This window comes from Schistocerca piceifrons, chromosome 5 (assembly GCF_021461385.2).
Source record: "Schistocerca piceifrons isolate TAMUIC-IGC-003096 chromosome 5, iqSchPice1.1, whole genome shotgun sequence".
Taxonomy (NCBI): Eukaryota; Metazoa; Arthropoda; class Insecta; order Orthoptera; family Acrididae; genus Schistocerca; species Schistocerca piceifrons.
This window is the reverse complement of record NC_060142.1, coordinates 691931288-691955225: the sequence shown is the minus strand read 5'-3', so window position 1 is coordinate 691955225 and position 23938 is coordinate 691931288. Positions and strand designations below refer to the sequence as shown.

The 23938-nt window shown below is 44.4% G+C and overlaps 1 protein-coding gene across 1 annotated transcript in view; it reads left to right on the top strand.

Annotated features, from left to right (window-relative positions):
- Positions 1-23938, top strand: part of LOC124799205 (odorant receptor Or2-like) — a 96563-nt gene that overhangs the window by 54743 nt on the left and 17882 nt on the right. Inside the window, exons 4-6 of the mRNA XM_047262740.1 lie at positions 7749-7851; positions 13015-13116; positions 20746-20901. Of these exons, the coding sequence (XP_047118696.1) occupies positions 7749-7851; positions 13015-13116; positions 20746-20901 (361 nt within the window). The remainder of the gene's footprint in view (positions 1-7748; positions 7852-13014; positions 13117-20745; positions 20902-23938) is intronic.

Here is a 23938-nt window from a genome sequence, read left to right as displayed (position 1 = left end):
CTTTTGCAGGGTTTAACTGTTAATGCAATATGGCAATCTGTACAAAATAGTTTTTTGCCACTGAAAGACTCGTCTGCAAAGAGAAAAAGGCAGATAGTGGCTGGCCGCGGTGGTCTAGCGGTTCTAGGCGCTTCAGTCTGGAACCGCGCGACCGCTACGGTCGCAGGTTCGAATCCTGCCTCGGGCATGGATGTGTGTGATGTCATTAGGTTAGTTAGGTTTAAGTAGTTCTAAGTTCTAGGGGACTGATGACCTCAGATGTTAAGTCCCATAGTGCTCAGATCCATTTGAACCATTTTTTTTTTTTTTTTTTTTTTTTGCTTCCACACCGGCAACATCTGTGATGTGGGGGTAAATTCAGTAAGAGCCAATCAGAATGCTCCATTCATCCACAAGACATCCTTTGTGCTGGGGCATAGGAGCCTCTATATAACGGTGAGAACGTATGTGTTTTGGAGATGTTTGTTCAAAGCAGGACTTAACGATTTCCAGGAAGGGTAACACGTGATGGATTGGGTGCCTTGTTGGGACCATCACGAAGAATGCAATCGTTGTTATTCTGGGCTATTTTCGTGCACCACGTGAACATTTTGCGGCGATGTGTCAGCCACGTTGGGGAGGTAAACAAGTGCATGGCTAGATGCAGCTCACACGTCCTGTTAGGATCACTAGGAAGATTGCACCCTATGCTGTTCTGAGAAGCAGTGGAACGGATTTCTACAGCGCGACCTGTGACATCAGTATGCATAAGTAGAGAGGTGTCGTGCCAGCAACAGTAAACACATGCGAGCAGCCCAGAAGTGTGTCGTGTGTGCGAGCAGCGTAAATGCGCCCCCCGGCTTGCGCACCATGAGGTGACTTGGCTCTTATTTACGTAGACATGTGATGCCAATATAACACTCAAAGAACTCGAACTGTATACCGAAAATAGACGCTACTTTCACCTGCAGGCCGTGGGCTGCAAAGCCCCCGTGTGGTGTCTGTGGTGTCGACATATGCGCACGTTGGAACAGTTCGCTGATACATCGGGGTTGACACTAGTTTAAAAGCGTTTTTTATGTGTACTGGGTGTTTGTGCACAGAATTATTTTCTTCTGTTTAAGAGTTGTGAGCGTGTTTGTGGAGCCTTTTACTTGCACTATTTTGACAGTTACCAGTTTTTTGCGTGTCTGTTGCATTATTTTGCGAGCAGGTCTGTAGGCTGTATCATACATTATTTCAGTAATTTACGAGTGTTTTGTGTGTCTCTGTATCATTGTAATGCATTATTTCAACAGTTTTTAATTAGTGATCGTGTCTGCAGAGCGTTTTACATGCATTATTTTCACAATTTACGAATTGTTTGCGTGTCTGCATATCAGTGTACTGCATTTTTTCGGTGATTTACGAGTAGTTTGCAGGTCTGTATGCTGTGTATTGTGACCCCCAAGCACGTCAGGTCGAGTGTTTTGTATCAGTGCAATAAACATACTATGGCAAATCCATCCCTAAATAAATTTCTCGAAAATCAATAAAGTACACTCCTTCCTCTCTCCAGGAGCCCAGCACAGGCTGAGTCATTTTCCCGCCATTTTTCCCCCAGATCGCCATGGAATGAAAGTACACTCTGGTGGCAGTACTGTGTACTAGGTCAGTTGGACTACGGACCTCATGGCGGACACTGGATGGAGCTACTGTCTCAAATTGTTTAAATAAAGACTGCCTGCAAAATAGAGACTAACTGTGTTAGGTGGGAATAAAATTTGAAGATATACTGCATTCAGTGCTGTGCCAAACATTTCTGCAAGTTATTTACCCTTTCCACAACTAACGGTTACTTTTGTACAACTAATTTATAAACACCCTGTGCTTAATTTCGAATGCTGTAGGTTCTTCTGTGTTGATATATATATATATATATATATATATAAGTTGGTCCATTGATAGTGACCGGGCCAAATATCTCACGAAATAAGCATCAAACGAAAAAACTACAAAGAACGAAACTCGTCTAGCTTGAAGGGGGAAACCAGATGGCGCAATGGTTGGCCCACTAGATGGCGTTGTCATAGGTAAAACGGATATCAACTGCGTTATTTAAATAGGAACCCACATTTTTTATTGCATACTCGTGTAGTACGTAAAGAAATATGAATGTTTTAGTTGGACCACTTTTTTCGCTTTGTGATAGATGGCGCTGTAATAGTCACAAACATATGGCTCACAATTTTGGACGAACAGTTGGTAACAGGTAGGTTTTTTTAAATTAAAATACAGAACGTAGGTACGTTTGAACATTTTATTTCGGTTGTTCCAATGTGATACATGTACCTTTGTGAACTTATTATTTCTGAGAACGCTTGCTGTTACAGCGTGGAGGTTGGGTCCCATGTGCCATTTGATATTCAAGGGCCATTGAGTAGCATGTCGTAAATTACGACTATGTACCCATTTCTATTCCCCCGATTACAGCGACATCTGTGGCGAAACGAAGAAAATGTTTCAGTCAAAACTTGTGTCGATTTTCCATAGAATCGTTATCTGCAATAACCAATGGGGGTTTCCACTGAAGGTTTCAAAGTTGCCCCCGCCACCCACAGACGGGATGGTATCGTTGGATGTCCCCCTCCGAGACAAAAGAAGTGGTACTATAACTTTTTTTCATCCGATGCGTAGTTTTCGAGATATTTCAATGTCTTCACTTGAAATGTATACCGTGCATAATGTATTGACAGTTCATCGTGATACGTAGTATAAAAATACACCTAAAGTATATTACTGCGTAATCCTAACTGATCGACTATTGGTGAGAGTTCTCGTAATCAGTGGGGTGAAATTTATAGAAACAGGCAAGACATAAATACTTATCGCACCAGGAACAACACACGAATTAAATTTCGACACACTGAGATGTTTTCTGGTACATTGTTAGTCGAAAACATAAGATTCACTTTGCTAAAAATAGATCAATCATATATTAATTTGGATGCGTACCAAGCATATAAAAGAATACCTTGAAAGACAGACGTGGACAACTAGTTATGGACCTTCCTTGTAATTCTCTGCCCTACTGTAATATCACATTACTTTGAAGTCGTGCGGTAAAAGTCTTTACCTGTTTGAGGAAGTACACATCACAAGGCTGACAAAGAGAGGTACATTTCGCTGGTATCACTTTCACGTTGCAGGTCGGTTGAGCACCTTCTTCTACAGAAGTCCTATCGTAGCGTGTCATGTATCACGACGTAAAATAACTGTCAGTACTTTATAAATACTTTTTTGCTTATCAGTAACACCTGCCGAAGTTTTACTTCAAACAAAGGAAAGAAAGAAAGGCATTCCCATGATCAGAACATTATCAGACACACCAAAAAAAATATCGAATGGGAATAAGCGAACACCAGGAATCGAACACGGACCAGTAGTCTGATAGTCTAATGCTTTGAACGCTGGATCAACGACCACGTTCTTCTGGTTCATAGAATGCCAGGTACCCAAGAACACACAAAAACGCTAATAACTCGAACATTATTGACTTTCGATCCGATATTGTACAGTAAGTTTTCCTACACTTGTTACATACCCTCAGCTCACAAAAAATTATTATAATTCAAATGCTCGGGAGGAATAGGCACTGAAATGAAATACTGCTCTGTGCAGACGTAGTTTGTTACCAATCCAGCACGTACATTCTCAGAATCAGCATAGAGATCAAATTAAAAAAAAAGAAAAAAAAACGAATACGAAACAAAACACACGGTGGTAGATGCTGTCTATCCCGTACAAAATTATTAAAGGGGAAGGGGGGTCAAGCTAAAACGATGCTTCCCTCGTGGAAATAGCAACGACGCTTTCTGACTATGTAAGGTACTGACCGAGATCGCCGGCCGGTGTGGCCGTGCGGTTCTAAGCGCTTCAGTTTGGAACCGCGTGACCGCTACGGTCGCAGGTTCGAATCCTGCCTCGGGCGTGGATGTGTGTGATGTCCTTAGGTTAGTTGGGTTAAAGTAGTTCTAAGTTCTAGGGGACTGATGACTACAGATGTTAAGTCCCATAGTGCTCAGAGCCATTTGAACCATTTTTTTGACCGAGATCGTGAACCGCTAGCTGAACGTCAATATGACATAGGATGGTTGTAATACAGGGCTGCAGGTCAGATGGACTCGCTGCAATGAAGACCAAGTCCACAGATAAAGATTGCTAGTAGACCCGGGCTGTCGATATGCTCACCACTGAACTGCCCAACGGGTAATGTGGAGGCTGGCTGTAGGTGCGCAGCTGCAAACGCCGCGGCCGGCGAACACTCGCGCCGAGATGTGCGGAGAATCACGGCTAGCGCGCCGAAAGAACGAAGACTGTCCTCTGTGAAGACTGTCCTCTGTGAAGACTGTCCTCTGTGAAGACTGTCCTCTGTGAAGACTGTCCTCTGTGCCGAACGTACAACGTACCTCGCCCGAACTGTCCAGACCGTCCTCTACGGTGGACAGCCACCGAATCCTCGAAAATCCCTCCCCTCTTCTGTCCAAGACACCAAATCTTCGTGGAGTCGCAAAAAATTGTCCACTATAATGACCAAGAGGCCCGCACAATTGGCGACTGTGGCATACTTAGGACACCGGGCCAGACCTCCTGCCAAGACACGGCATAGTGGGCTTCCTCCAATGTGAAAGTTTGCCGCCAAGTGGACAATACGCCTCCAGAATGCAGGCCGCTGGCCGTTGCCTCCTGAAGACGGGGCGGCCGTCATGGGCCGTCTTGATGGCTATGCCACCGGCTGCACTCACAAACAAAGCGGTCACGCTTTTGTCAGGAGCCCGGATGCTTTCGTAGAAGAGCCTATAGCTCTTTCTTTCACTGCTGGTACCCTCGTCACATCTCCCTGCCGTCTTCACCGACACAGAAAAAAATCTAATGCCACAACTATTGTTGTTAGCGCCAAACAAACTCTGTCATTCCCTGTCATACCTATAAATTACCCTTTCTGATGACTCGCTACGTAGCTGAGATGGCTGCAGTGCCTCTCCAGGGGCTACATAAAAAAAAGGCATGAAAGTTTATGTGCTCAGAGGTTCAACACCTTTCAATATTAGTAAAAATATAGCTGTTTTTAGACGATCTTTCGATGTAAAGCATTGAAATTACGATTTTTCATCATCAACTTTAACCTCGATTTTTTGAAAAACTACGGAGTGTCTCTTTATTTTCACTACAGAATGTCACTGCAAAAGTTGATGAAAATCGGTCATACAGATGTTAGACCCTCCCCTTGTAAGACAAGAGTGATGCATTGTCAGAAAAGAATACGAGTACATGTTCTGTGGTACGCTTAACAGATGCATCACAGTGTCGTCCTCTTTCACGCAAAAATTAGGCTATTGCCTAAAAGATGGTGAGCTCCCTTTTCTGGATGTTTTGGTGCGTAGAAAAGGAGACGACTCCTTGGGTCACAGTGTGTTCCGGAAGCCTGCGCACACAGACTTGTATTTACAGGCTACGAGCTGTCATCACCCCTCACAGCGCAGCCGTGTATTACGGACGCTAGTGCATAGGGCTGGGGCCATCTCAGATCGGGACAGCTTATCGGCAGAGCTCAACCATCTCCGCTCTGTATTTGCCCAGAACGGGTACTCCGAGAAGCAGATCCGGAACGCGTTTCGACCAGCACGCTCCAAACCTCAAGAACAACCTGAAGAAGCAGATAACACCACGGGGTTGGTCTTTCTACCGTATGTCGGTGGCGTGTCTTTTAAGGTGGGCAGAATTTTCAAGAAACACCGGATTAAATGTGTTTTCCGGCCTCCAGCAAAAGTGAAATCGATGCTGGGCTCTGTTAAAGACAACCTCGGCCTGAGGAGACCAGGAATATACAAAATCCCGTGCCAGTGTGGGAAATCTTATATTGGCCAGACGTGTCGTACAGCCAAAGACAGATGCGACGAACATAAACGTCACACGAGGTTGGGTCAGCCAGAGAAATCTGCGGTTGCTGAACATTGCCTTGACACGGGACACGGCATGAATTATGAAGAAACCAAGATCCTCTCGCATGCTTCCACATACTGGGACTCCATCATCAAAGAGGCGGTCGAAATACGTATAAGCAGTGACCTAATAAACAGAGACACGGGGTTTCACCTGAGCAAAGCCTGGGAACCAGCCTTGGCGGCACTAAAGAATCGTCAGCCACAGATTAGCAACCGCACCGATTCAACGCAGATGGGAAGCCTTAGCGCAGATGCTTAAATCGCGCGCCAACACCTCGCGCGCGCGAACGGGGTCCGTCGCTCCCGGCCGCATTTTCCCGCGCCGCGGCGCGCTTCCGCAGACCGCGACCCGTTTCTCCAGCAGAGGACTCTGGTATTCGACGCTGTCTACGATTGGTCTTCGATGACGTTATGCCCCGCTGGCGCCTGCGCTGTTCTAGAAAGCCAGCATATAAATTGGCGCGTTTCTCAGCGACGCGACAGTAGCACCTGAAGATGGCCGGCAGTTGTCTCTCTGAAATATTGTGCGGTTTCCACAATATTATCCAGCGTAAGTCCCGGGAACCTATCAAGCAGGCTATTGCCTGTTCCAGCATTACAGGGCGGGGGAGTGGAATGCTGCGGAACTGGAAACGTACTCAAAGTTGATGTTCACTGTATAGCGAGATTCTTGTTGGCAAAAAGTCTAAATTGCAAATTCTGGTGAAATGTGAACCAAATGCAGTGTCACTTCCACCTGTAGTGCAATGGTGCCAGCAATTTGACCGAGGCCACACAAATGTGGGCGACGCTGACTGGAAAAAAAAGCCTATCGACGTCGACCGCAGATGACATTGTTCAGGTAGTTGAGGAACTGATTCGTAGCAGTCGGTTGAGAACATTCATGCAGCGGTCCTAGAATGGCTCTACCACCAAGGAGCGGATTTCTATCGCCGAGGAATTGAATGATTTTTAGAACGTTCCGATCATTTTCTGCAGAAATTTGGTGACTATCTTGAAAAATAGTGTCATGTATAAGTGTCACTTTGAATTCACGTGCAGCATTCGAAAAAAGTTGCTTTGACTGACATAGTAATATACAAATTACACCATTGTACCCTCGAAAGATATTCATTGTACAAAAATGTGCAATAAGTATTATGTGTAGACTATATCCTCAGACGTCTTATACACAACTGTTCAATTATAGGTATCAACTGTGGCTCCGTAGCCCAGTTTTCTTCTTTGCCAATCGTTCAGAATCTAAAAACAACAGCAGTGTTTATGATTTAAACGACCTTCACTCCTCAAGGATTTGCCTGTTTCTGCCACAGAGAGGAGAAAGGAATATGTCCATAAAGGTAATCAGCGACCTCCCTATTGGACTGAAGATGCTGATATACTTAATAACAAAAATAGTATAAGCGAACTGAAACATTATTACTTGACAACAGCAACTTCATAAAAGGGTTTATGAATGGATCATATCTCTCGCTTTCTCTCTTTTTGGTGTGTGTGTTTAAATAATCAACTATAGCCTATTTTGATTGAGAAAACATATCATTTTTGCAGGCCAGTTGACGGTTAGCATTTCTTGGTGAGATATCGTGAACATGATCTATGTAACCTGAAAATATTTACCTAGCAAACAAATGGAAACCAACTTCCTTGTGCAGACGAATAAAATACAGTTTTTGAAAATGTTGGGTGTAAATACAATACGAAAATAAGAATTTGTTAGAAGCGTGTAGAGGAACGAAACAGACGTACAGAATGGTTGATGACTCACTAATTATAATGTTGCAGGTGCGTGCAGCTCCTAAGTGGTATGTTGGGACCCATCCTGCTGGGACAGTTCATCGTCAATATTATCACCATTAGCGCCACAGCTTTCATCGCCATAACGCTGGTAAGAGGCAATACCGCCATACGATGTTCAGCTCCTCTTTCAACGTCAAATTAATCCTAACTGAGCGTAAGAAACACTGACATGATAAAAAAGCCTAATGTTACACTCACATATATTACGCAAGAACAAATGGGTGCCTCGAGTTGCCTGAAGTTCTCAGAATTTGTGCCGTTATGAATGATATCACTGTAGTATAGTTTTGGCAAGGCTAGCGACTCGACTAGTTTTTGTTTTATTTTAGGTGGAAATATTTTCCTAAATTTCTGAATATCATTTAAGCAAGAGACAAATTGCTTGCATACCGTTATAGTCTGCCCTTCCTCATTTTACTAAGATTTGAAGCTCCTCTTTTCGTTCTTCCGTGTTTGCAATTTAAAATGTGGTTGTTTTGGAAATCAGCCTTATGTAAACACAATTAGTTTATTTTTATATTTACCCAGACATGTGTCATCTTCTGTGGGTCAAATTTTTATTTCTGTAAAGTACAATGTCACATTTGTAATATTTTAACTGCTGTAGGCCTAAGAAATTACATCGCTAACTGAATTGTATTCTTGTACGTAGATTTTAGTGCTCGTTTTCGTCGGTTTTTTTTGACAGCATGTCATTTGCAAATTGCGCATGTAGAAAATTATTGCGCATTTGTGGAGAGCTGTTTCGAGGTTATGTGCGTTTCTGCACTTACATTTTTCGTCCTGTTTCGTCTCCCTGGTTGGTGTCTCAATCAACAGCTATTTAGTGCATTGTTTTCACTCAGTTTTTCACAAATTTCCGCTAACTGCTTCACCTTACATGTACTTACACAAAATGTAGTGAAATGTGACCTAAGTAGACACTTCAGACAACACACTCATTAAGAGGTGTTACGTTATTGTCGTTGCTCACTTGTTCATCGTTGGTCTTGTGTTTGTTATGCCGCTGATTTGGAATGTGTGTGTGTGTGTGTGTGTGTGTGTGTGAGAGAGAGAGAGAGAGAGAGAGAGAGAGAGAGAGAGAGAGAGAGAGAGGGGGAGGGAGGGAGGGAGCGAGATGGAAAGAGGGGTGGAGAGGGAACCAAGAAAACAGAAGATCTTTCTTTTTTTTTACACTGTGGGGAGTCACCTTTGTATACTTCATTGAGTGTTCCAAACAGTGTTTTGTTTCACGGTGTTGTATTATCATTCAGGACTCTCTTTCCTATATTATTGCTTTTTGTATGTGGTAGTTCTCCTCTGTTGTGAGCTTTTTATAGAGACTGTTGCTTTCCCTGAGTATCTTAAATTCAGTCTCCATGTTTTTTGGGTGGCGGTTTTCATGTAGTGGATGGTATGCAAAAGTGGAGTGTGTACTATCACTTCTTAGGGCTCTGATCTGTTTGGAGTATCTCGTTTTGAAATTTCTGCATGTTTGGCCTATCTAGACCGACTGGCATGAACTGCAGCGTAACTGATATATTCCAGCTTTAGAGAATTTGCCTGCGGAGGTGTTCTTGGATCTTAGATTCTTCTGTACTGTGTTATTTGTGCGGAATGATATTTGTAACCCTTGTTTCTTCAATATGTTTCCCATCCTGTGGACGTTTTTGTTACTGTATGTTAGCCTGTGCCATGCTGTACTTTATGTAGTGTTCCTGGTGACCTGTGTTTGACTGGATCTCGTGTTCTTGGTTCTCTGTTGTGGCTGCTGGTTTGTTCTCTTTTAATTTTTTTAATTTTGTTGTTTAGTTTGTTTATCATTTGTGTGTTGTACCCATTCTCTCTGGCTATTTGGTGTATTGTATTTAGTTCCTGTGTACAGTTGAATTTGTCCAGTGGAGTTCTGTTGAGCCTGTGTAGCATGTGTCAAACTTGAGAGTTTGTGTGCTTGGGGGTGGTTGGAGTTGATGTGAATGGTTCTACTTGTGGCTGTAGGTTTCCTGAAAATACCAGCCAGCCGGAGTGGCCGAGCGGTTCTAGGCGCTACAGTCGGGAACCACGCGACCGCTGCGGTCGCAGGTTCGAATCCTGCCTCGAGCATGGATGTGTGTGATGTCCCTAGGTTAGTTAGATTTAAATAGTTCTAAGTCCTAGGGGACTGATGACTTCAGAAGTTAAGTCCCATAGTGCTCAGAGCCATTTCAACCATTTTTTTGAAAATACCAAAATTATGATTGTTGTTGATACCGTGTATGGTAACGTCTAAGAAATTAAGCTTTATTTCCTCTCCTGTCTCAATGGTGAATTTTATTTTTGGGTGAACTGTATTTATGCCACTGTCTAATTGTATTATTTAGGTATCTGTTTCATCAATGAAGCAAGTGATGTCATCTACATATCGGTACCAGTAAATAATCTTGTGCTGTTTTGGATGTATGATTTCATTGAATAGTTTGTTTCGAATCTGGTTTAGAAATATGTTAGCAAGTAGACCACTGATGTGTCAGCCATTGGTAGGCCATCTTTTTGCAGGTAGAACTCTTTGTTGAAAGTGAAGTAGTTCTGTTCTGTTATAAACTTTATTTCATCTATGTGTTTACTTATGTCCCCTTGATACTGCAGCTGTTTTTTGAACAATGCTGATTGTTTCTTGTACTGGCACATTTGTTTACATGGATGTGATGTCAAAAGATACCAAGGTTGCTGTTGATTGTATGAATACCTTTTATCTTTTCTACCAGTTCATCGGTATTTTTTAGGTTTCTGTTGTTTCTGAAAGTGTATAATATCTGAAGTAATGTATGTAAGTGTCTAGCTAGGTGGTAAGATGGTGCATTTTTGAAATTGATTACGGGCCTGATTGGACATTTATTTTTATGTATCTTTTGTAAACTGTCTTTGCTAATTTATATGCTCATTTAGGATCATTTCGGATTTTTAGTCTGTTTCTTGATTGGGTAACTTGGTATCATCAAGGAATATGGGAGGACGTGCTTCACGAAAATGTTGGTTGATCAACGTTAGGAGCAATATGTCAACAACCTGTGACTCCTTCTGTAATACCTGTGGCTTTAGTTTGAGGCACGGGTATCGTGCCCATCATAATACTGATCAAAGGTCACTGAAACCCAGTGGAATGGAACGGTATGCACAGCTGACAGGGATAACAAGAGTACATGCTACATGATTTTCGGTGTGTCCGAATTGCAGCAGTTCAGTGTCAAAAGCCATAGCAATTACGTTGTGGACATCTCCCTGACGATTGTGTTTTTATCTCTTCAATCAAATTGCACATTTGCACTTCGATGAGAATAAGGGTAGAACGTGCGATAGCACAGCAACTTTTATTTTGGCAAACAGAACTTTGTTAGCGCTGCATGTGGGAACATATATTGTTTCAATCGAGTGTTAAGCCTTTTGCCAAATAACACTTCACTTATGGCTCTTGCAAATCTGGTGACCATAATTGTCTGTCACGCAGTATTGTCTCTTCAGCCATTGGTGCCTCTGTAGCCTTTTGGAAAACTCTTGTATATTTGGTGGTCCGCCGCTGGTAAGTATTTGTAAAAAACATCTTGTTGTTCACCATGAACTGCATGTAAAATATTTTATTGCCAGACCTGAATTCGGATATAGAACCCATCCTCAGTGCCACCTAAAACAAACAAACAACTTTATGTACATCGATATGTTGTAGATATCTGTATGTAAACAACGTACATCAGTATGTTGTAAGTATGATATGCATACATCTGTTTATTTGCCCTCTGTGTCGGATGCCATTCACGAGGGGCTCTGTATCCGAAAGCTGATCTGGTAGATATTTTACATGCAGCTCATGGTGCACAGCATTGTGTGTTTTAAAAGATCTGTAGCCTTTTGACTGTCTGACCTGCAACCATCGAGTGTAAACAGATACAGAGCTTCATTTTGGTTGGTGGTAAAACAGATATGTCTTCGTATTCTAAAATCATTTTTATTGTGTTTTAGCTGTTAGAGCTGGGGTGCTTCCCTCGTTGGAACACCTTTCTTTAATTTACCACCTTACGCCCAGTTATGCAGTTACGTAAAATTATTACGAGGGGCGTTCCAAATTGATTTACACTTTATTTTTTTCGATCACTCATGGTGCACGATCTGACTTGTCGTTTCAGTTGCGAGTTTGTACGAGTAGTACTTTGGTCTAAGCGTAGATGACAGGACAACCACTAGAAGCGTAATCTCCGCACAGTACAGCCCATTTTCCTAAGTGAGCGGACAACATGGAGTGTGTTCATCAAGGACAGCGTTGGACGAAATGGTTTCTGTGGAAGGACGTCGCGAGCAGTGTGATTGTTGGCAGTGTGTGGGGAGAGTGCACTGTCACGAAAAGTCCTCTCGCAATACTATAACGCTCGTCGCCATAGGAGTCGGAAAGCCAACGTCTGCCATCGCTGAGACAGAATTCCAGCTACTGCCACACCCACCGTTATTCTCCTGTCTTAGCCCCTTTAACTTCCGTAGGCCCTCCTCGAACCACTTTTCTGCAGCCTTTCGCACCCTCCGCAGGACAGCTGCTAGTAATTCTTGGAAGTTAACTAATTTATGCCCGAGCAGAGGTTTCTTCATAGCTGCAAACAGGTGGTAATCGGAAGGGACCAAGTCAGGAGAATACGGTTGATAAGGCAGTACCAGGAACTCCGTGTCTGCGATGGAAACCATGGTTTTCCGAATCGCTGATGTGTTTCAAGAGCACTTTTATTAATGGTGCAGACTCTTCACACACTGCCACCAATCGCCCATGAATATCCGCAGTGCTTACACTCTTCTTACACTCAATCTACCTCATCCAACATTGTTCTTGATGGCCAGAATACATGTTGTCCGCTCAACTGGGAAAATGGGCTATACTGTGTAGGGTTTAAGCTTGTAGTGATTATCCTGCACCTAGAGTTAGACCGAAGTACTAAGTACTTCCAACTATAATGATGGGTGAAATGGCGCACCGGGAATGGCGGGAAAAAAGGTGTAAGTCAATTTGGAACGCCACTCGTAGTAAAATGTTTCTACTTTTATATTTACTTGAAAATTTTGTCTATTCGATAATTAATTTACATCGTTTGCGGACAATAGTTCTCCATCTCAAACTGAAGTACTTGCAATTATCAGTTTTTCATGGAATTTCGTATAATCATCATAGAAACACCGTGAAATGGTTAATTAGGTCTTCTAACAAATTAGATGAAATTTGCACAGCTGTGAAAGCATAACAGTAACGTGTTGCTTTCAGAAAGCTGACTCTGCGTGGATCTTCAAGTACGGCTCCTACCTGTTCGCCATCGCAGTGCAGCTGTTGCTGTACTGCTGGTTCGGAAATGACATCGTTACAGAGGTGCGTACCATCTGCTGGCTTTACCTGTTGCGTGTTTTCATTGTTCTGCTTTCCCTATGAACTCAGATTATCCGTTCGTTGGACTAGGGTATCTTGCTACCATAGGGTTTAAGATGTACCGTCGAAGAGGCTGGAAATATTGGAAATTCCTTATGTTAGTTACGTCTTTCTAGCACTAGTAGCAACTGCTACTGCGCTAACCAAGTATTGTCATCGTTATCTTTAATGTTTCCCAAGTAGAAAAACACACTTTGGATATAGTAGTCCGTCTTCAGGCCACAAGTGACCAGTCGGGACCATCCGACCGCCATGTCATCCTCGGTGAGGATGCAGATACGAGCGGCGTGTGGTCAGCACATCGCTCTCCCAGTCGTTATGATGGTTTTCTTTGACCGGAGCCGCTACTATTCGGTGGAGTAGCTCCTCAGTTGGCATCACGAGGCTGAGTGCACAGCGCATGGCGGCCCGGACGGTCACCTATGCAAGTGCTGGCCACGCCCAACAGCACTTAACTTCGGTGATCTGACGGGAACCGGTGTATCCACCGCGACAAGGCTGTTGCGCTTTGGATATAGCCCATGAGTAAATGAATTATCTGAGATAGATGATGAAAAGTATCCAGACACCTTTTAGTAGATGTCAATAGGACATGTGTTCATTTCAAATGGTTCAAATGGCTCTGAGCACTATGCGACTTAACTTCTGAGGTCATCAGTCGCCTAGAACTTAGAACTACTTAAACCTAACTAACCTAAGGACATCACACACATCCATGCCCGAGGCAGGATTCGAACCTGCGACCGTAGCGGTCGCTCGGTTCCAGACTGCAGCGCCTAGAACCGCACGGCCACTCCTGCTGGCCATGTGCTCACTCTTCGCCTTGATGAAGTCTTTAACTCGGCACAGGATACTTTCAATGAAAGGCCTGTGGGGGGAACGGCACCCATCCTTTATCTAAAACTGAAACTGGAAGAGGTAATGATGTTGAAGACTAAGGTCTGCAACGAAGTCGACGTTCTACCTCATCCCAAAAGTGTTCGATGGGCTTCAGGTCGAGAGTCTGGGCAGGCCAGGCCGTTTTAGTAATGTTGTTGACCACAAACCATTGCCTCACAGATACAAACATCGTCTCTGGGCTGTTCTTCCATTATACACAGTACACAATGCTCTAATCTACGTTCATATCCTCCTGCATTTAGTATTTCCTTGAATGCTGTACGAGGACCACACCCTGAGCACGAAACAATACCCCATGCCGTAAGACCAGCTCCTCCATACTTCACTGTTGGCACTAAACATGATAGCGGGAACGATCTCCGGGCAAGCCCTTCCATTGGATTGTCACAGGGTACAGAGTTATCCATGACTCCAAATCACTTGTTTCCAGTCATCCACTGTGCAATGGCGTCGCTCCTTCCACCATCTCGATGATCACTTAGCACTGGCTACAGAAATGTGTGGCTTACGAGGAGCTTCTCGGCCTTTGTACCACAGTCTTTTCAACTACCTGTGTGAGACACCATGCTAAACCCGCCGGGCAGGACAAATAGTTTAAGTAGTGGAAAGGGGCCAAAATAAGAGGCTGTCAAATACACTCGAACTTTAAAAAAAACACAGCTATAGTTTTGGAACTTAATTAGCGGCTGAATGTACCGTACCATCTCATGCCTTAAGGGCAAGACCACTTTAATTTAAAAACGGCTGAAAGCCAGTAACTTAAAGCTCAACCAAAATCAGAAATTTAAAAGGCAAAGCCTTATCTTAAAACAGTTCCTTAATTAGGCTGAAGGCCCAAAGAATCTAACACTTTAAGAGCAAACAACTTAAATTGAAAATCGGCTGAAGACCTAACACTTAAAACTCAATAACATTATTTTAAAAAAATCCCAAAAGCTTTACGCAAAACAGTTCCTAAATTAGGCTGAAGGCCCAAACCATCTGACGCCTTAAGGGCAAAACAACCTTAATCAAAAAAATCGGCTAGAAGCCATACAAGTACAAACAACAAGAAAAGTCAGTACACCCAAGGGCGCTCATAAGTTCCGAGTGTCGGCCTGTTATTCAAACACTAACGCTCGCTTAGGTAAGACAGGCAGTCGGCCCAACCATTGTCGATACGACGACAACCCAACAGACAGACAGTCAATGGACCCACCGACCAGCACACAACAGGGAGTTCAATGGATCAACGTAGAAGGTATTGACGCCCACAACCAATTATACATTGAGGTGTCAAACAACACACCATGCTGGACAGCAACAACACGAGGAGGAAAATACACTGCCTGAATTTACATCAATGGCCATGGCATGTAACCGGAACGTTAACAGCCACAAGGCAGAAGATTCCGCTGGTGCACTTCAATTCAAATAACCGAGTACAGTTAAATTCCACCAGAGGGTGGCTAAAATTTGCAAACTTGAAAACACACGTTGTTGCTCACAGGAATATTCCAACAGCCGACAACGAACTCCAGACGACACAATGATTTGCTGGTAGATTAAGTCAAAACTCAACTTTCATGTCCAGGATCGGAGAGCCACGAACCTCATAGCAAAGGGAACAGCACCACACACTAAGAAATCGCATAGAGGCCGCAAGCAGGCCCGGCGAAACCACGCACCACGGAGATTTCCTCGCTGCTCCACACCAACAGATCAACTGCAGACCCGGAAATGGTGAAAGGATCAAATATACGTCGGCCGATGAGACGACCAACCGAACGACCAACCTGTGGTCATCCCACTCCAATCTCCCTCCGTCGGACAGTTCATGTGCGTCGCCAGCGGTCGGCGAGCACTGGCTGTCCGCGCCTCACCAGCGCTCTATCACCAACTTCACTGCTGCTGTGTCCCGACTGCACTGCTGGTCCATCTCCAACTGACTGCCAGACACATGACGATCCGGATATACTATCGGTCGCTCCAGAGAGGGTACAACAGTGCACTTATCGATACGCACTGCTGCTGCCACTTATGGGCAAGTAAGGCAGGAAGTTACTGATGCCAGTAAATGGAATACGAAAACGAGGCTGCAGTACCGTAATAGAAGATGACTAAAAATAAATGGGATAAACGTGAGCTATTCACGGCTCACTGTGCACAATCATTGTGATAGCATTTTGGAACTCAAGAGTGATTTCTTCCTCTGATTTCGTGCAAATTTTTTTACAAACATCTGCATTGCTTGACGATCCCTGCTTATGAGTACACGAGGCCTACATGGTCTTGTTCTAGCTTTGGGGGCTGCTTCGATTTCCACTTCACACTCACATCACCAAAAGTCACCTTGGGAAGCCTTAGAAGGGCAGAAATGTCCCTGTTGGATTTGATATCCAATGACTAGTCCAGGCTCGAAGTCACTGAGCTCTCCTAACCGACCCATTCCGGCTTTACTGCTTCTCTATCGAGAGCACAATATTCCTCCGTCTCCTTTTATGCTGGCGGTCCGCCTCTTGAGACTTATAGTTCTAAATGTCGGACTGCAAAGCAGTGCTGAAATACTTTTCATCAGATACTGTGCGATGAAGTTAAATGATGGTGTAGCCGCGAAAGAATGGAGTAATAAACCATGTCCGATAGCCACCAAGAAAAATCTTTCACTTAAGAATCAGCAGAATATCACAGGTGGGGGGTTGTAACCGTCCACCCTTTATATGAATGCTTGGTGTCTGTTCTTTATGATATCCGCAGCTGTGATACGTATTGAGACGCCCGCTAAACCCGCAGAGTAGAACAGGTGATTAGGATTGCGGAAAGGGCCAAATAAGGTGTCGGTCAGGTTCACTCAAAACTGTAATTTAATATAATTTAATAACACCTTTAAACCAAAACGGCACTTAGCCGAACCCTTAGAACTACGAGTTTCAAGAAGGCAGTTATTTCACTGCTGAAGGCCTCCAAACAAGAAATCTTAAAAGTCAACAAATAAAAATTCAGTTAAAATAGCAAATAAAATAATTAAAATATATATGGTATCACAGCTAGGCTGGAAAGCCTGAAGACCAAAGTAGATAGAACAAACATATGCAAGGTGGAATACAACCGACTGAGGGCCACAAACTTGAAAATTTTAAAATATATTACCATAATCTTTTAAGGCAGAAGGCCACAATGTTTTTGCTGAAAGGGTAATTTCAAGAATAAGGTTTTAAGCGGCTTAAGGCCCACAACTGATTTTCCAAAATTCAAAAATACATGAAGTCCAGTAAATATTAGAATTTTTAAATCATTGGCTATGATAGATTATAAACAGACAAATACCGGTAAGAAGGACAATAAAGAAAACGGCACTCAGAAGCCTCCAGGGAGGTCGGTGTGCCCTCGTTCACGTAGGTGAGACAGGTGGTGAGCCCAACTACACTTGATCCGTCGGAACCCAACCAGGGGACAGCCACGGACCGACCGACACAACGACTTGCTTGCCACCAATCAGTACATGAGAACTCAAACACAAAAGGTTACGAAAGTGATTATCCACAATGAAATATGTATTGGCTGTCAAAAGTACACTCCATCTTGGACAGCGACAACAGGTGAGGAAAGGACGATGCCTGAAATTACGTTAGTGGCCAGGGCAGGTAACCAGAACACTAACGGCCACAAGGCAGAAAATTCCGCTGGTGCATTCGAATTGTATTCAACCAATATAGTTAACTGCACCGCAGGGCGGCTAAATTTCAGCAATAGAAACTCTAGGTGTTGCTCACAGCAGAACCTCCCCATCAGCAAACCACCGAAACGAACCACACAACATGAATGGACGTGGCTTGGGTAGTTGAAACCACTACTCAACTTTGACGTCCTGGGTCGGTGAACCACGAAGCTCGTAGCGATCGGACAGCTCCACACACGCTCCGACACTGCGTAGGTAGCGCCAGCGGACCCAGCCGACTACACCGCGCGGAGATAACTTCCATGGTCCGCAGCAAGCGACTGACTCCCCGCAGAGTCCCGACAACATCTAAAATAGTCGTCAGTGGAAATAACGGCAATTACACACACAACCTGACAAATACTGGACGAAGACCTAAACGATACCCAACAGTAACTAAACACGCACGAAGACAAATCAGGAGTCGATGCATACACGCACACACAGCCAACTCATGAACGACCGGAGAGCCAAACGATCCAGCAAGACCGTGGCCCGGCTCAAGTGATGCATGGCGGCAATGGTCGTGCGAGCCATGTCAACACAGACCTCACTGCTGCTCCAACCCGACTGCACTAGTGCCGCATTGCAACTCCCCGACTGGCAGGTACGGACTGCTCTCCAGACGCGTTCCAACTGAATGGCAGCCCGAATTCGCAACCCGAACTCCCTTACGACAGTCAAAGACCGGGAAGTCATAGCAGTCGAGCAAAGATTCTACGAGAGAGGATATATCGATACGCGCTACTAGCGCCGGTCACGGTCAGGCAAAGCAGCAACTTAGTGACGGTAGTAATTTAATTAACGTAGTGAGGTGGGAGTACGTTAAAAACAGGGTGTAAAATACATGATGGCGGGAACACGAGCCACGCACGGCTTACGTATTATGTAAATGGAAAGTGGAAGGGAGAAAGGAAAGGGAAGGGAAGGAACTAAGGATACCAGCGGCGACACATGAAAATATGTGTCGGACCAGGGCTCGAACCCGGGATCTCTCACTTACAAGGCAGTTGCGTTAACCTCTCTACCACTCGGACGTAGTGTTTGGCACAACTGCGCAAACTATCTCGACACGCTGGCTGACCGACCCACATTCCCACTACCCCCACCCATCTGCAGTCCCAGTTCATGTGTTCCATGCTTGCTGATTTTAGATTCCCACTGGAGATAGAACATAAGTATTCATCAGCACTTAAGGTTGTGGATTGACTGACCATCGAGGTCAATCAGTTCACCTCGATGGGCAACGGATCAGCAACCTTCAGTGCGGATGAACATTTACGTTCGACCTCCGGCAGGAATTTGAAATTAGCGAGAATTTAGGACATGGACAGGGACCGTGGATGGACGGCGCTAGATGGGAATGTGGGTCAGCCGGGCAACGTGCCGAGATAGTTCGTGCAAGTGTGGCAAACACTATGTGCGAGTGCTACAGTGTTCAGCGCAACTGCCTAGCAATGAGAGATCCCAGGTTCGAGTCCTACATCTACATCTACATAAATACTCCGCAATCGACCATACGGTGCGTGGCGGAGGGTACCTCGTACCACAACTAGCATCTTCTCTCCCTGTTCCACTCTCGAACAAATGGTTCAAATGGCTCTGAGCACTATGGGACTTAACATCTTAGGTCATCAGTCCCCTAGAACTTAGAACTACTTAAACCTAACTAACCTAAGGACATCACACAGATCCATGCCCGAGGCAGGATTCGAACCTGCGACCGTAGCAGCCCCGCGGTTCCGGACTGCAGCGCTAGAACCGCACGGCCACCGCGGCCGGCCCACTCTCGAACAGAACGAGGGAAAAATGACTGCCTATATGTCTCTGTACGAGCCCTAATCCCTCTTATATTTCGGGTCTTTCCGCGAAATATATGTTGGCGGCAGTAAAATTGTACTGCAGTCAGCCTTAAATGCTGGTTCTCTAAATTTCCTCAGTAGCGATTCACGAAAAGAACGCCTCCTTTCCTCTAGAGACTCCCACCCGAGTTCCTGAATCATTTCCGTAACACTCTCCTGATGATCAAACCTACCAGTAACAAATATAGCAGCCCGACTATGAATTGCTTCTAAGTCCTCCCTCAATCCGACCTGATAGGGATCCCAAACGCTCGAGCAGTACTCAAGAATAGGTCGTATTAGTGTTTTATAAGCGGTCTCCTTTACAGATGAACCACATCTTCCCAAAATTCTACCAATGAACCGAAGACGACTGTCCGCCTTCCCCACAACTGCCATTACATGCTTGTCCCACTTCATATCGCTCTGCAATGTTACGCCCAATATTTAATCGACGTGACTGTGTCAAGCGCTACACTACTAATGGAGTATTCAAACATTACGGGATTCTTTTTCCTATTCATCTGCATTAATTTACATTTATCTATATTTAGAGTTAGCTGCCATTCTTTACACCAATCACAAATCCTGTCCAAGTCGTCTTGTATCCACCTACAGTTACTCAACGACAACACCTTCCCGTATACCACAGCATCATCAGCAAACAGCCGCACATTGCTATCCATCCTATCCAAAAGATCATTTATGTAGATAGAAAACAACTGCGGACCTACCACACTTCGCTAGGGCACTCCAGATGATACCCTCACCTCCTATGAACACTCACGATCGAGGACAACGTACTGGTCCGATACACATTTTCTCTCGCCACCGCTGACTCCGCATAAAATCCCGATGCAACCGATATCATTAGTTCCTTTCCTTTCTCTCCCCCTCCACCTTCCACTTACATAATTTCCATTTTTTTTATCTCTTTCCGTGTGTGTGTGTGTGTGTGTGTGTGTGTGTGTGTGTGTGTGTGGTTTGAGGTTTTCGGGCGCCTTGTCAATTTCCCAATTATGATTATTAGATTTTGGGTCAGTCTGTAGGCAGCCTGCGCGGTGCAGCAGTGTCTATTACAAAGGCAGAGGGTGCGCAGCGTGACACATTGGGGATATGTATCTTTGCCGACAGAGTGAGCGCCTGCAGATGTCTGCGTACAGCAGTGACTGGACGGCGGCGTCGCCGCGCTTCCGCAAGGAGCTGCGGCTGCTGCTCTGCCGCGCCCACCGGCCGCTCAGGCTCACCGCCAGCAAGTTCTACACCATCTCCAGGGAGACCTTCCTCGCGGTGCGTAGCGCTCTCCCACCTCGCCAGCGGCCAGCGGCACAGCCGCGCTAGAACACGTTCTTTTGTTTCTATTAAGTGACAGTTGCGGCTAATATCCGGTACACAAACGAATTAGAGAGACATTAGCTGCCAGTGGAGATTAATTTATCAAGTTGAAAATCTGTGCCGGACCGGGAATCGAATCCGCGTCTCCCACTTAGCAGGCAGATGCTCTGACCACTACGCCGTCCAGACACGATGGTCACCCCATATGCACGGACTACCCTAGCAGACCTCCCCTCAGATCGAAATTCTCAGCTTACCCTCAGACTTCAAGAAGAATATAATAATTCCAATCCCAAAGAAATCAGGTGTTGACAGATGTGAAAATTACCGGACTATCAGTTTAATAAGTCACGGCTGCAAAATACTAACGTGAATTCTGTACAGACGAATGGAAAAACTGGTAGAAGCCGACGTCGGGGAAGATCAGTTTGGATTCCGTAGAAATATGGGAACACGTGAAGCAATACTGACCCTACGAGTTAGCTTAGAAGCTAGATTAAGAAAAGGCAAGCCTACGTTTTTAGCATTTGTAGACTTGGAGAAAGCTTTTGACAATGTTGATTGGAATGCTCTCTTTCAAATTCTGAAGGTGGCAGGGGTAAACTACAGGGAGCGAAAGGCTATTTACAATTTGTACAGAAAGCAGATGGCAGTTATAAGAGTCGAGGGGTATGAAAGGGAAGCAGCGGTTGGGAACGGAGTGAGACAGGGTTGTAGCCTATCCCCGATGTTGTTCAATCTGTATATTGAGCAAGCAGTAAATGAAAAAAAAGAAAAATTCGGAGTAGGTTTAAAATCCATGAAGAAGAAATAAAAACTTTGAGGTTTGCCGATGACATTGTAATTCTGTCGGAGACAACAAAGGACTTGGAGGAGCAGTTGAAATAAAAACTTTGAGGTTCGCCGATGATATTGTAATTCTGTCAGAGACAGCAAAGGACTTGGAAGAGCAGTTCAACCGAATGGACAGTGTCTTGAAAGGAGGGAATAAGATGAACATCAACAAAAGCAAAACGAGGATAGTGGAATGTAGTCGAGTTAACTCGGGTGATGCTGAGGGAATTAGATTAGGAAATGAGACACTTAAAGTAGTAAAGGAGTTTTGCTATTTGGGGAGCAACATAACTGATGACGATCGAGGTAGAGAGGATATAAAATGTAGACTGGCAATGGCAAGGAAAGCGTTTCTGAAGAAGAGAAATTTGTCAAGATCGAGTATAGATTTATGTGTCAGGAAGTCATTTCTGAAAGTATTTGTATGGAGTGCAGCCATGTATGGAAGTGAAACATGGACGATAAAGAGTTTGGACAAGAAGGGAATAGAAGCTTTCGAAATGTGGTGCTACAGAAGAATGCTGAAGATTAGATGGGTAGATCACATAACTAATGAGGAGGTATTGAATAGAATTGGGGAGAAGAGGAGTTTGTGGCACAATTTGTCTAGAAGAAGGGATCGGTTGGTAGGACATGTTCTGAGGCATCAAGGGATCACCAATTTGTTACTGGAGGGCAGCGTGGAGGGTAAAAAATCGTAGAGGGAGACCAAGAGATGAATACACTAAGCAGATTCAGAAGGATGTAGGTTGCTGTAGGTACTGGGAGATGAAGAAGCTCGCACAGGATACATTAGCATGGACAGCTGCATCAGATCAGTCTCAGGACTCAAGACCAGAACAACAACAATAACCGCACACCACTGATGTAGTGCCCCTGCTTCATAGCCTCATTACTCGCGGCGTCTCGCCAATTTCTGTAAAAGTGTGAGCTTGATGCGCATCTGCACTGAAGGGATCATTGGCCTCATCAAATCAAATGGTTCAAATGGCTCTAAGCACTGTGGGACATAACATGTGAGGTCATCAGTTCCCTAGACCTACAACTACTTAAACCTAGCTAACCTAAGGACATCACACACATCCATGCCCGAGGCAGGATTCGAACCTGCGAGCGTAGCAGTAGCGCGGTCCCGGACTGAAGCGCCTAGAACCGCTCGGCTATGTCGGCCGGCTGGCCGTCATCACCTTAATTATATACTGCGTAATGAGGCTCATCATTAGGGGGTACTACATCAGCAGCGCGTTTTATAAGTTCAGAATTTGTATGTGACCGGAGCCACGCCAGGGTAGCTGCAGTTACAGTGACCATTGTATGCTGATGGAGCAGAGGGTTGCGCATCTGCCTAGTAAGCAGGAGACCCGGGTTCGAAACAGGGTCTAGCACAAATGTGCAACTTGTCCCAGTCATATAAATCAAAGTACACTGGCAGGCATTTTTGAATACGTTTTTAGGAGAGGAAATGAATTGCCGAATAAACATATAGGGTGTGCCATTTAAAAAAGCCATATCACTGTTCATATATTTTTGAAAAACAAAGCTACAACTAATGGCAATCATGCTGATTGTTGTCCCCCTGACGGCTAAAGAACATTTGCTTGAAACATTTTGTAATTTGCATCTGGACAAACAGTTATTTTGGGTGGTCAAGATAAATGGGACACCCTGATAATGACGCATACAGGGTGTAAATTTAAAGTTGACAACCAGAATAACTCGAAAAATAGGCTTCACACGAAAAAAGTGTAGAATCCAAAGTTGATTATTTTCGAGGGGGATATCTGCAGGTGCTAAAATTAGCTCGTTACCCCAGACCCCTGGGGCTGGGGCGGGAGGCAACTTTAAAGTTTCAAATGGGAACCCCCATTTTTTATTGCAGAATCAGATTCTACATAAAAAACTACTTACATTTTGTCTTAAACATTTGTTTTGATTATTGGTAGTTGGCACTGTAGTTCAAGAATATTCTTGCGTGGAAAATGGTTACGGATAAATAAAAAATACTCATTTACTTCGTAAATTTTGAATCGCTAAAACTAAAACTCTCCCTCTCTTCCCATAGGGTGGGGTTTGAGGGAGTTTTACAAATGTTGACCCAACTATTAATTTTTTCCGCAAATTCGGATAAGTTTTGTTTGTTTCGTTGTCATGAGGCCAC